Source organism: Rhea pennata, chromosome 11 (genome assembly GCF_028389875.1).
Source record: "Rhea pennata isolate bPtePen1 chromosome 11, bPtePen1.pri, whole genome shotgun sequence".
Lineage (NCBI taxonomy): Eukaryota > Metazoa > Chordata > Aves > Rheiformes > Rheidae > Rhea > Rhea pennata.
This window is the reverse complement of record NC_084673.1, coordinates 19574476-19588282: the sequence shown is the minus strand read 5'-3', so window position 1 is coordinate 19588282 and position 13807 is coordinate 19574476. Positions and strand designations below refer to the sequence as shown.

The following is a 13807-nucleotide window of genomic DNA, read 5'->3' as shown; positions in this document are numbered from 1 at the left end:
TAGTCATGCTGACCACATTTTACAGAAAAAAAAAAGTTACCATTTGGATTTTGTGCTAACTTATGGGGTTCCTTCAATGTATGGTGGGCCAGGAAAGGAAATTCTTTCCCTTCTCTGAAAACTTTCAGTCTAAGGCAGTATGGCCCTCCTTAAGTTTTTATCTGGGAAGGAGAGACAGTGAGAACAACATAACAGAACCACTAGTTCAACAGCTGTAACTCTCAGCACTGGTTTTCAGTGTCCTTATAGCAACTCTGGCTTGGTGGCAGAGCTTCCAGGGGTGCCTGGCAGGAGGAGAGAAGAGTTTGACAAACCTTCCCACTGGTGTGAACAGCTATGCCCGTACCAAAGGGGGTGCTCGTTTGAGGAGGGAGGAAGGCATGTGTTCCTGAGAGGCAACAAAGCCACCATCCAGCCGTGCTGATGACAAAACATAGTATTCAAGAAATACGGTTTTAAAAGTTAATTTTACCTCTGTCTTGAATTAAATTTCTGTTGCCCTGAGAGACATTTTGTATGGAGTATGAGTAAAAGGAAACATACTCCCTTTCTGTAGGAGACAAAGCAAGAAATTTTTAATGTGCTCCTGAAAGAGTTTTTGTCTTTGACTAATCTAAGATTTGTCTCCTTCCATAGATGCAAATTCTCAAATAACTAAAAAATCCATGTAATCTTTAGATGTTAAGGGTTGATATAGACATTACTCCGCTAGCATGAAGCCTTGATGTGGAAGATAAAATTAACTCTACAGGGAGAAGCTACTCAAGAAAATAGCTCACACTGTTATTTTAGTATTTTACAGATTTGGTATTGTTAGTCTGAAACTGGTAACATCTACCTAGAACTTAGTCTACTGAGATCTATACTTAGTGAAACTTCCTACTAAAATTTTCCTGCTGTTCTTGCTATTTCAGTCAGCTATGTAGTATTACACTGGGGGGGGGAGGGAGAGAAAACATGAGCATTAAGGATGCTTCAGAGGTGGCAACTTATGTTGGTATTAAAAAGTGAAAGACTGACTTAATGATTAGAATTGTAGAGAGATTTAGAGAATAGTTTGCAGTAACAAGTGAAAAAGGAATTGCTTGGTGTTCCTCCCGTTTCCATAAAGCACTTCATACTAGGTGTCTGCCTAAGCTCTTTTATCAGTCTTTACATTGTTACAGAGAAATGAAGGTGTGGAATTGATTCTGCTCCCAGACTGGTGAAAACCTTCTACAAGCTCTAATAAGCTCCAGTCAGAAAGGTGGGCATGTCCAATACTTTCTCCAGAAATGGTATTTGCCAGGAAACTTGCACAATTACATGCTTGCCGGTCTGAGGTAGACTGGGTCACGACATTGTTGCAGTATAACTAAATGTCCTTTAATTACTGCCAGAAACATTTGCAAAGTACATTAGAGATGGAACTTCAGTTCAAGTACCATAGAGTAGTTTTCTGGACAAAGTTTTAGGCTGAAATTCTGTACCTGTTCTGTTCTATTCTCTGTTCTTCTACTGAAGTGACAGAGAACAGGACAGGAAATAACTAACATTCTCTACCAAAGTTGTGGCAAATGCAGAAACAAGTGCACAAATTACCTCTTTTTTCAAATGTTACATCCTAATCAAGTGGAAGGACAGTACAGAGACATCATACACTGTCTCCTGGGCTTGTATCCCTAAGATATGGGCAGGAAATATTTCAGCAGTGATTAAAGGATCTGTCAGCAAGGCTTCTCCTGTGATTGATTACCAGATAACAGGCACAAGTCCTACTTAAATGCATAGAGTATCCAGAAATACTGATAATCGTTGTTCTCATTTAAAGGAATGGCTACATGCGGAGTAGACCAAGACTAGCATTACAGACTGCTTAGGAGAGTAGAATCCATATTCTTACCTGACTGATGGTTAGCTGTCAACTATTCAAGGCTTCCTAGGAATCTGTTAATATTACATATTGACGTGGAAAGCTAAGTTCAGTTTTCTTACCAGGCACTATGTGTGTCTTCCTTATGACTTTTTAAAACTAGGTATGTCTAGAATGATAACAGGACTGCACAGTATCCCTTAAAATGCATTTATTTGTTTTAAAACAAAGATTTAACAATTATTTTCCCAGTGAGCTGGATTAGGGTACAACAACAACAAAAAAACATTGGACTAAAATACAAAAACAAATACACAAGTTACCCCTTATTTGCAAATGTTTACCTCATAACCAAATTTTAGCACATTAAAAAGTTTATAAAATGCAGAACACTTACAAATTATTCAGAACTAACAGCGTATGCAGCAGTTCAGCCTCCCCACATCAATCCTTGCCCCTGCCCTTCCATTCTGTGCCTGGATAACATGATGCTTGAATGAGAGAGTTGGGCAACTGGAACTGCAAGTTTCCAAAGACAGCTTTGTGCCTCAGCTCAGTGCATGAGCAGGTTCAGCCCCCTGGCACAGGCTGGTTGGTGAGGGTGGTGTGGGCCTGCTCACTGTTCTGCCTGCTGTGTCCTCTGCAGCATTGAGATAATGACTCAGTAAATGCAGAAATAGGTTTTTTTAAAAAAGTACAAAATTGACCCTGAAGAAAAATAAAAATGTTTAAACCACCTTGGCTTTAACTAAGTTACATCAAAAGCTGCAAGACAGATTTATAGCAATATCAGCGATTAAAAGATCACAAAACTCAACAGATGTGGAGTCCCTATAAATATAAAAACATCAAAGTTAGTTGACCTCAGGAAGGCCTGTTGAAGCCTTCCACATACCAACAGAAGGGTTGACGTATGCCCTCTTCCTGATTTTTGGCCTTTTCAGGGCTTTAAATGCTAAAAAGCCTTTTTTAGCATTCAATTCGTTAAAGACTGCCTCTAGTGAAACAATTGCAACAGCAAGAAAAACAGCACATCTATATTTTCCATTATTTATAAATATTAGGAAACTAGTGCCTGCAGTTCAGACACAAGACGGAGGCCATAAAAGTACACTATTTAAATAGTCGCAAATAGCTGTTTCTGAAAGGAAAATACAATTGGGTTTTACAAAACATTATCTAATATACAGAAATATCAAAAAACTGATTGAGGCCAGAGACAGAAGGATAGAACTTCTATGCTGAGGTACTTTGTAATCTTAAGGTGTGCAAACGAACTGACTGTTCCTGTCCCCCAGCTTCAGCAAGGCAGCACCTGCTTGAGCACAAGTGGACTTTGCTTGTTAGCAGTGTTTTTGTCAAGCCCTAAGAAGCTGAACCAGAACCAAGCACAGGTGGGTGCTCATAGATTGTGGTCTGTCTTTGATTTATATAAGTGTGACCAAAAGCTGTTAATTGTCACCCTGCAAAGGAACCAAAATGGAATTTCTTCTTCAATGTTTAAACAGAAGAATGTCGAACAAACAGATACAGCTCTAACACTGCGCACACTGTCTGAATCCTTGAAAAGTAGCACTGCACTGCACATCCTGGGCAACTAAAGCCTTGACACTTTAATTTACACTTGACATTTTAATGTCCATTGGCTATTACTAGACATTATGGTGGGTGCAAAAGTTCTACTAGCTCCCTTTTGTGCTTTGGAGTGCTGCTTTTTCAGTCTGTATTAACAAACTGATCAGTAAACAATTTTATTGTAGTTACTCATACTGCATGTATGCACGTGCTTGGACAGTGAACGTAAATTTAGACTGTCTTTCACCAAGGAAGTAATCAATTATCATCCTACTTTGTTTTGTTTACTGTCAAGAGCCTACTATGCTTAAAAAACCCCAGAAAAATAGAGGTCTCTGTTCACAGACCTCTGACTACTTAAGAAAAACTGCTCTGCACAGTCTACCATCAGCACTGCAGATGATTATTTTCTTGGTAGTGGACAGCAAAACAATCCTGAGAATGAGATTGTACAATTAGCTTAAGCATTTCTAAAACTTGGACCACTGCTGAAAGCAATAGTCTGTGTCTGGCCAACTCCTGTTCTGCACCATGTCTAGTCCTAATATCTTCCTAACTGTTAACATTGGGACAAAAAAACAATTAGGAATATTTGACCAGGAAAAGCCAGGACCATCCTTCTCAATAGCACAGTGCACTAATGCAGTGTAAAACCACATCAGGTATGGTGCATCAGCAAGTTATTTTGACCTCAGCTGTATCCATAATACCACAAGAGAGAATGTTGATTAGCCTTCAAGAACAGCAATGTAATTTTGCTCTTTAATTTCCAGCATAAATAAGCAAAGAGAAACCAAAACACACCCACAAAAATCATAGCTACCCATAAAACAAGCTGTTCAGGGAAAAGAAAATCATCATCTCTCCATAAAAAGAATAAAATCCATAATAAGATTAAGTAGTCTGCTTTCCCATTCAAACCAATATCCTGCATATTAAACAATATCTATCTGATGAATGTTCCAAGCAGATGCCAGAGATAATGAAGTTACATGACACAGCGGTTTCAGCAGTTTTTTTCCCCCTTTCTGATCCTGTACTGATCTGTTCTTCCCTACACATGAAGCTTGTGTCTCAGCTATGCTGATGCAGCTTCTTTTGGAGCCATACCATAATACAAATTGAAAAAGTTGAGTTTAATCTTCAAAAGGGGGTTGGGGAAAAGACATAATTCAAATTGCCTCCCTCCCCTCAGTGACAGAGTGTACAACTCTTCACCAACACAGGTTACTATCAAAAGAAGAAAAGGGGGGGGGGCTCCACTGCCTGCCCTCCTTCCTGATGCCAGTTGCATCATTCCACTGTTTTACAGCAGCTCTGACACTCATCCTGTAATGTCATAACCTACTGACTGTAGCAGTCAGTTTAAATCACCACTTTTTTTTTCTTTTCCTGAATTACCACATTCATTTAGTCATTTTAGCAAAATAAATAACATAGAATGAGTTCAACAGGCTCCAGAACCAGCATAAGGTTAGGTGGAGAAGGAAAGCATGAGTTTCCTTTTGGTAACGATGAGCTGTTCTGGCAGTTCATCCCAAATTGTGAAATTATGCCCCATACTTCTAGTGTGGCCCAAAACAACTGGACCAGCATAACAAAGTAGGGCATAAGCCACAGTACAGAGCCATATATATGATGTAGAGAGGGACGGTGAGGAGCAATCCTTTATGGTGGATCTGCTATCAGAGCCAATGCTCTGTGGAATTATATCAAGAATCCCTCTATCCAAATTCCCCTAGGGATTTCCCTACTGTTGGTTATATTAAAAATTACTATTCTTGCTCCTGAATTTTAGGCAAATCAGAGAAACTCATAAATTTTGCATTCCAAGCAAACAGCTTGCACTGTGAAAACCCTGCGCTTTTAAAAATGCTTCTGCACTTTTAATGACCAGAGGAAGTCAGTGGTGGCAGATGGCAGCTGTTTTATACAGCTTTACAGTGCCCTAAAGTATACCTAGAGAGGAAATGTGATAGTAGAGAAAGAGAGGGGGGAAGAAAAAGAAAGAGAGAGAGAGGGAAGAAAAAGAGAAAGAGGGGGAAGACTCCTCTTTTGTACTTCAGAATTTTCCAGGAGGTACAGTGTTTTTTTTAGAACAGATAAGGAAACAGGAAAGATTCTTCAAAAATAGTAATTAATATTAAAATAATAAATGCTAGTGCTGCAAAATTCGATGCAACAGCAAACATTCTTTCTGAACAGAGTTTAACCCAATTCAAGGCATTTTGCAAATTTCTTAAGTAAATAAATAAAACAAGATAAATTTGACGGTAAATGGGGGGAAGGAAGAGTGTGTGCATGCGTGTGCGCATTTTACAGCCAGGCATGGAAAAAGGCCAGAAAGCAGTTTGTAAATTAGAACATGAACAAAGCACTTCTGATTCAAGTTTTGTGGGTTTTTTTGTTTTTTAAAATTAAGTGGAGTTAGTTAGAATTTTTGGAGGAGCCATTTGCTCTCTCTCCAACAAAAAATTTTGCCTTTAAAAAGGGAAGCGGGGGGGGGGACAGGAAAGGAGGAGGGAAAGAGGAATACTTTTAATTCTTTCTTTCTTTTCTTCTTGAGGTATGCATGACTGTACCTTAACTTCAGAATATATCTTCAGGTGACTGAGCTGAAGGAGGAGGTATGGTGGTTTTGTTTTATCTTACCAGTCACAGCTATGACAATACAATGCAAAGAATCTATACATTGCAACAAACTTCTGTAAAACAAAGTGGTGTTTTGCACCATTGCAGCCCTGCAATAAAAGTCTGCACAAACAATGGACTTAAAACCATCTATCTGAGTATATACAGGTCACAATTTCCCATCTTTTTGCCCAGCAATTTCTCCTCCTAGACTTGGAAAAATCTGAAGAGGTACACACGGTTTACTGTTTATAATGCTGTCTACTTGTGTTCCATTCTACTGCAAAACATGTGTCAACAAGAAATTTAGTGCTATCTCTTAAAATAAAGGCAGTCATACTAGTAAACTGGAACACTACTTCTCTAGCAGAGAGTAGACTGATTGAATTCTCCTTTTTATACTTTTAAATCAGTACACAGAGCATATTAGAGCTGTGAGAGAAAATAATTTAATTTTGTTCTCTCACTAACCATTCTACTGAGGATTGAGCACAGAGCAGGAATGTTTCAAAAGCCTGTTAAGTTAAAAAAAAAGAAAAAGAAAAGAAAAAAAAACACCCCAACCCACTGATGTTCGCGTTGGACTTCGTATCTCTACTCCCTCTCCAGTCTTAGCTAAATGTCAATAAACATTTTGTTCAAAGGTAGGTCAGTACAGCAGATGAAATACCTATTTTAGCATAGATGCTACATGCTTTTTGAAATAGTTTCAACCTGGTATTTTTCCAGTCTCTCAAATAAAAATATCTCCAAAGCTTTAAGATACAATGGGACCTAGTCAGATATTAATCTACAGCAGTTTAGAAACAGTCAGTTAAAATGTAATTTACGTTTACAACAATTTTTGTTGTTACAAATACTGCTGCAACAAGTTACTGTTGTTATTCTCCAGTATTTTCAACTAGCTTAATGAAAATACAGTGGAATCCGTTTGTTTCACACTTGTCACTGGGAGATTGTGTACATTTCTCCACTGCGAACATTTTACAACATTCAAGTGCTAAGAGTTAAGTCAAGATGATGCACTTCAAGATATGCTCTGTTCTTATCAGTGGTGAGTTATAATTCAGCTTTATTTCCTGTCCTGGGATGTAAGTGTACTGATATTTAGTAGAAAAAAAAGTCAGAAAACGAGGTAGCACTGACACTGTCTTTGCTGGAATGTGGACAGATACTGGGCCTAATTTTAAAGGGCGGATTAGCAAGATTCTACTGTAATCTACAAAAAAATGTGTAAAATACAAATCATTTCCAGAATAAGGCCACTAATTTTGCCATTGGCAATTAACAATGAGAAACAGCTGTTAAAAAAACACTCACTTGATTGCAGAGATGTTTTTGAGGCAATAAACTGGGAAGAAGTATAAACACACAGTCCTCTCATCCCTCCTCTTTCTTTTCCAGTATGGGTATAGGTATCTCAGCTTCCTGCATGTACTATTCCCTGAGGAGAAATTCAGTCTATTTTCTTAGTGGGGAATCTAAACGACTCCACACTACATTTAAAGATGGAGACTGCACTGTAAAACAGCAGAATTACAAGTTTCCCATGAGTCATAGTCATGACAGTCTGATGTCCAGATGCCCAGATTCGATACCAGGGGCCATAAAAAGGGTCTGAGATGGCTGGGCATAACATGTTGTTCAAATTCACTTCTGTGACCTAGGAAAGGGACAACAAATTTATAAGTTAGTAATATTTTGTGTTGCACTAATTCAGACACCAAAAATGGTAATTTTCAAATTGCTGTAGTAATCAAGAGTGTTTAGGTGGCAATCCTTCATTCAACATCAGTAGGCCATCTTTCAGAAGGAAAGCAGATCTGAATGCAGTTGTGCATTTAGGAGATGGATTTATTTAGGTGCATAGCTGATTTATAGAAGGTTTTTACCATTACTTGTGAAGTATGAGATACAAATAGCCATTAGGACATGCAATTAAAATTTTGTATTCAAGTAATCTTATCCCTGTGAATCTGGACACTTTGAAAAAGTAGTGTTTTTATTTTGAATGTACTTCCAAACACACATTTACTCACCAATCCCAGAATCTGCAAGATGCTAAAATGGTATACAAACATAAGCCCAGTAGATAGAAGAGCCCACCAGAAATTGGACAGTGGTTCTGGAGTGTAGATACCTTGAAAAGAAAGGAATACATTAGTATTCAGCTGAATTACTGTACTCAAACACTCATGGAAAAGTCAGTTCTCCTTGAGATGCTGGGGTATCTGGTTTTAGCTGATAACCTAGTGACTACTGTTATATTAATTAATATTTGAGAGCCTTATTTCATACCTGGAGCACCTGGATCAGTTTCTTCCCTCCTTCTGCTCCAACATTAAAATGTACAATATATTAGCTCATTAAGCTTGCCTGTTTTCCACCAACACCAGTGATTTTTACCTCATTTACCTAACACAGAAGTCCCAAGTGTATCTAAAATACTGTAATGGTATTCAATGGAGTCTTCAAAATCGAGTTCTTAATCATATTCAAGCACCTGTTTGTTATGGGAGCTATGACTTTAGCATGTATAGAACTAACCCAGGTAGTGGCAATTACTGCTCGGTGTTGTATTAGAGTGTAGCTTGATGGCCATTTCCTGTTTTTATTGTTGGTTAACATCTGCTTAAGTAATCTGCATTGATAATGCATAGGAACAGAAAACCTTTATGAAGTAGTCAATCCATTAGTAACAGACCACGCTCTTAAGTGAAAATTGCTGTGGAGATACTCTCAAATATACACTATAAAAAACTAATCTTATATTCAGTAGGTATCTCAGATGCTGTAAAATATTTATCCCCCTGCAATGAAGCAGCAGGTATCGCAGTATTTTGGGGCTCTCCTCCTGAAAATGAGTTTTGGCAATTTAGTGAATAAGCACAATGCCACATGATCTAGAGTTTACCAAACAAAGAAGTAATAATACTCTAGTAAAAGTACCCTTAGGTGCAAGACTATTTTTCGAATTAAATATCCAAACATATGGCAAGAACAGAAACAGTTTACAGAGTTCTCACAGTCCTACTAGCAGACATGTTAAGAAAATATGGGGAAAATATTACTTTCGTTATGACTTTAATAACCTAGGGACACACACACACACACACACAAAACATGCACACTGTCGTGCTGCTCGGGCTCTGTAAAAAGTTGTAGACTTTCAGAAAATTATAAAAATACACCATCATTTTTATCTGCTTTTGCCTACTCTCTGCCCTATTAGATATTACCAAATGTTGATATGCATATTCATTACTCAAAGGACGCCTTATAGTAGACAGGCATATTCATATTAGCCTTCACTAGCTAGCACATTCAGCAGTAACAATAAAGATTAAAGATTCAATAAACTTCAGCATAGGCTGTACAAGCCTACTGAGGAGTGAGAATAACTATGTATATACATAGGTAGCTATGACAATACTCACTAGACTAAAGCTGGTGTGAATATGCCTACAAACAGTATCTTAATGAAGATAAAGGCAGATAACTCCATAACTCCTTTTACCTGCTTCCATTTAGTCATGCATGCTTTCTGTTTTAAAATCACCAGAGGATGGCTTTCTCAGTCCTTATTGCCCTTTTACAGTTCTTTTCTGCATTTACTATTCCATAATTTTGGCCATCATGCCAGGTGGCTACAGCAAAATCAATGTAATTTAAATAGAAATTTTTAAAAGTTAAAATATTCTTCCCCAAATTACCTACACTTTATATTCTAAAGCAATAGAGCTATCCATTGTCCACAGAAAATAACATAGCGGCTTTGTTCCTAATCACCGAGAGCAAGAAGTTGGTTGTATACTTGAAAGACAGCAGCATATATGCATCCCATATATCACTCTCACTGTGACTTTCATAAGCAACAACAATTACAACAATTGTTGTGATTTTACCCAAAATACAATTGGGTACAATACAATACAAAATACATGTTTTAGTGAGCAAACTGTGACTTGATGCAACTATGACAAATATGAGCAGGGAAGCTACTTTGAAAGCCTAAGGCAGCTTACAAGATTTCTTTTCCAGTGGATGGATGAAGGTCAGAGGAAGTGTCTGAACTACAAGCAAAATCCAAAGTTAAAAGTGAACTTGATATGAATAATGGAGTCCTCTGTAGTTAAAGGGAGAAAATTCAGACTAGTCTAATATTCTCACGTACGCAAGTATGATCTAAGAGCTGAGGGGTATCTTGTTTACAAACCAGTATAGAAAGCTTTACTTAAATAGTAATGATATTAATTAAACTCCACTACCTGAAAACATCAGTAAGATGGCAGATACATGATAGCACTTTTCATATCGTTTTTCATTATAGATAGTAAGAGAGGAGGCAAGTAGCCTTGGTTTCAGAGTTTAAGCAACCACAGCTCTATTGCCAAAGTACCAACTTTAAGTGATCTGGTCAAGTTATACATAAACTTTTTGTGCTGCCTCCACAGCTGTAAAGTAAAGAAAATGTCATTTGACTTGCAAAGTTTTTTAGTGTTGTCTTTGCATTTTTAACGTAGATGCAATATACAAAATAGTAATAAGCTAAGCTATCTAAAACAGCTCCCAGGAACTGGTAGAGCAGCATGAGATCATATTTGTTTTCACATGAACTCACCTGGTTGTCATTTACTTAGGTTATTTCAGAAGTATTCTATAAAGCTTGGGAACAGATGGTACTAGACTAAAGCGGTAAACATTCCAAAAAGCTAGAATTCAGAGACCTTGGTATTTGGGGGACAAGTTAGGGGCCTACTTTGTTTCACTAGGCAATGTGTAAAACACTAAAATAGACAAGTGATCCTAGCTGTGAAACAGGATTGGAGGAAGAATGCAGTCCTTAAGAGATTAAGTAAATTGCCCAAGATTACAAAGCAGAGCAATGGCATAGTTTGTCTTTGAAGTCGTTTCTTGTATCCAGCTCAAACAATCTAGTTCAGAGAATCATGCTTCAGCAGACACTAAGGAGAGCCGTACAGGTTCTTCTAGCTAAAAATTCTGCACTTTTACATCCTCTTTTTGTCTTGCAAAATAATAATAATAAAAAAAATAGTGACTCTCACCAAATAGAAGAAAATTCCTCTGGCTTGCTAGACTTCACAGCCCTGAAAACAGTAGTATGATATTCAGTAGTGTCATTATCCAGACGTCAAGGGACAAAAAGGAAACAATGACCTCCATACAGAAACACTTCAAAGCAATCTGGATTCCCACATGTGTTTTGAGATGCTAATTTTCAATTCATACCTGGGATATTTCATGAACATTTCTCATTAGATTAATAATCATTATAGATTTCATAGCTCTGCAGTACTGCTATTCAACAGATGACTGTTTGACAGACGAGGATGATCTTTCTTTAGCACACAGTCTGTTAACAGTGGCGTACAGAAAGGAAAACTGGGATCCAACTGAGCAGTTGTTTGAATGATCTGTGGTGGGTTTGTCACAAGCTATTTGCTGCTCACAGGGGAAATCAATTTCAATATTTAGCGGTGAGCTTCACTATCTCTATTCACTAAGGATCACAAGCAGTTCTTATATGTTAAGCACATTCAAAAAATTTAATCCAACTGCCAGTCTGGCACTAATCTCCTTCTCAGAAATGCTCTTGCCCCAGACAACTGAGACCGTTCCAGATCAGGGTCATCCAAGTAGGCTGTATATTTGCTCTTGTGTTGAAATAGCATGGTAATGGATATTGCTGTTTAAACTTTATTATTTCAGTAGCACTATTGGGAAGGACTTAATATGGATTCAGGAGATTTGGGTTCATCATCTGTTTCTGCAACAAGAATTCATGAGACCTTGGACAAGTCAAATAGTTAATTTTGTTACCTAGGAAATGAAAGTGTGGCTTTAGAATCTAAAGATCAACATGAAACAGAGGCAAGTTTCTTTTATACTGACTTCTTCCCCATTAAATCTTGAGCTAGGTCTAGTTTCCTTACTAATTATTTATTTTTATTTAAGCTTCTCAAAAATTAGAAATCTTTACAGAATTTAACAGAAACTAATACTTCTCTTGTATTTCCATATAAGCATAATGTAGTAGAAAATTGGTTGCAAATGGAGATTTATTTTTTTCCCCTTGCCCAAAACACAGCTAAATCAGTTTACTTTCTCCACAGTGTGGACAACCTGCATTTGAATTGTGAATTTTGCACACCCATTTTAACAAAGAGGACACTGGAGACCTAGCTCCCCCTGCAGTCTAATATATCTGAACCATACAACAACACTATGTGACACTGAAGTGACACTGACACAAAGGCCTCTGATTAAGCATAAAGGATATTCCTGGAACTTCAGGTACTAGGATACTTTAAGGATTTCAGGTACCAGTACTTTAAGGATTGCTCCTTAAAGTGCTCAAAAAAAAAAATTAAAAAAAAAGGAAAAAAATCCAAATCACAAGTAGCCTTTTCTGTTCACTTAAATTATGCTGGAGATCTCAAACTGTAAGAAAGATTATCACCGGAACTCTACTGCTAAAGAGTAGCCACATATTAGCTTATTCCATACCATTATGGAATGATACCATTTGCTCACAGTGCTTAGGAAATAACAACACCAATTTGATTAAATTTCAATATAATTTGAAGTTGTGAAATCAAGTGCAAATCTGATCTTGTCAAATCCATCCAAAAACCTGACTACTGATAGATTTACTAGCTTAATGACCAAGACAGTAAAGAACTGGTTAAATCTCTGAGGCTAATGCAATGTAAGCTAGATTTTTTTTTCCCTTATACTGAAAGTACATGGTAGGCAAAATTAAGTTTTCCTGAACACCACTGGACATCTCTAGTGTCAGGTTAAAGCACTCCTGAAATTGTGGTGGCAGTCTGAGACATTGTAATTCTTCAGCTGCCTAAGCCTTCTACCAGCAATCTCTATCCCACTAGCAAAATACAGCGTACTTATCTGAGCATACTCATACACTTCAGAAGACAAACTATTTCATCTGCAGTCACAGCCAAGTTGGTGCAGTTTTCAAAGAAGGGATGGTTCCATGGCCTAAATCACTGCTGTTCTGGTTCCCTTGGCAATCGCGCCTCCCTTTTGCCAGTCCTAGTGCTCCTCTGATCACACAGTAATACAGTCCAGGAGCTACAAAAGCATTCATACTTTTTTGAAAGGGAAGGGAGGGTTTCATTCCCTGAGATGGAGTGGAAAAGGAAAAAAAAAAAAAAAAAAAAAAAAAAAAAAGCAGTGACCACAGTTTTCATCCAACAGGAAAGCAACCAACTACAAGTCTACTTCATGTAGGAATTGCCTTGAGCTAATCTTTCGTGGTAACCTGTTACATCTGCACCCCATCTATTTCACCTGGGAGCCTTGTAGTGTAGTTAAGAAATATCTGAACCACAGTATATGAGCATTTATTTTGTTCATAAACTGTATGTGTGCATATGTGCATGCATACATGCATGTGCACACTTGGAAAGGAAATACTTCAGAGGGGGAAGAAAGGAAATTTGTATTTAGTCAGTACAAAGAGGAAGGAGACAGAAGAAGAGGGAAAGAAATGTTAATTCCCAAGGGGGAATACATCCTCAAGCACGGAGCTCTCAGTCAGTTTACTGTGCAACACTGAAGCCTGAACACTGAACACCTCTCTAGTACATCAGTTTGATCCTAAGCATAGTGGAACCCCCACACTGACCAAGGGGAATGTGATACTGCCAGTGCAACATCTTCACTACTGTAATGAATAACAGGAAATTCAAAGAGAAAAAAAGA

General features: G+C 37.7%; 1 protein-coding gene across 1 annotated transcript in view; it reads right to left on the bottom strand.

The window, feature by feature from the left end:
* Nucleotides 1-2103: 2103 nt before the first annotated feature.
* TMEM164 (transmembrane protein 164) overlaps nt 2104-13807 on the bottom strand; it is a 38981-nt gene continuing 27277 nt past the window's right edge. The window contains exons 5-6 of the mRNA XM_062584402.1: nt 8098-8198; nt 2104-7721 (exon numbers count right to left, since the gene is read on the bottom strand). Coding sequence (XP_062440386.1) covers nt 7515-7721; nt 8098-8198 — 308 coding nt within the window. The 3' untranslated portion in view covers nt 2104-7514. The remainder of the gene's footprint in view (nt 7722-8097; nt 8199-13807) is intronic.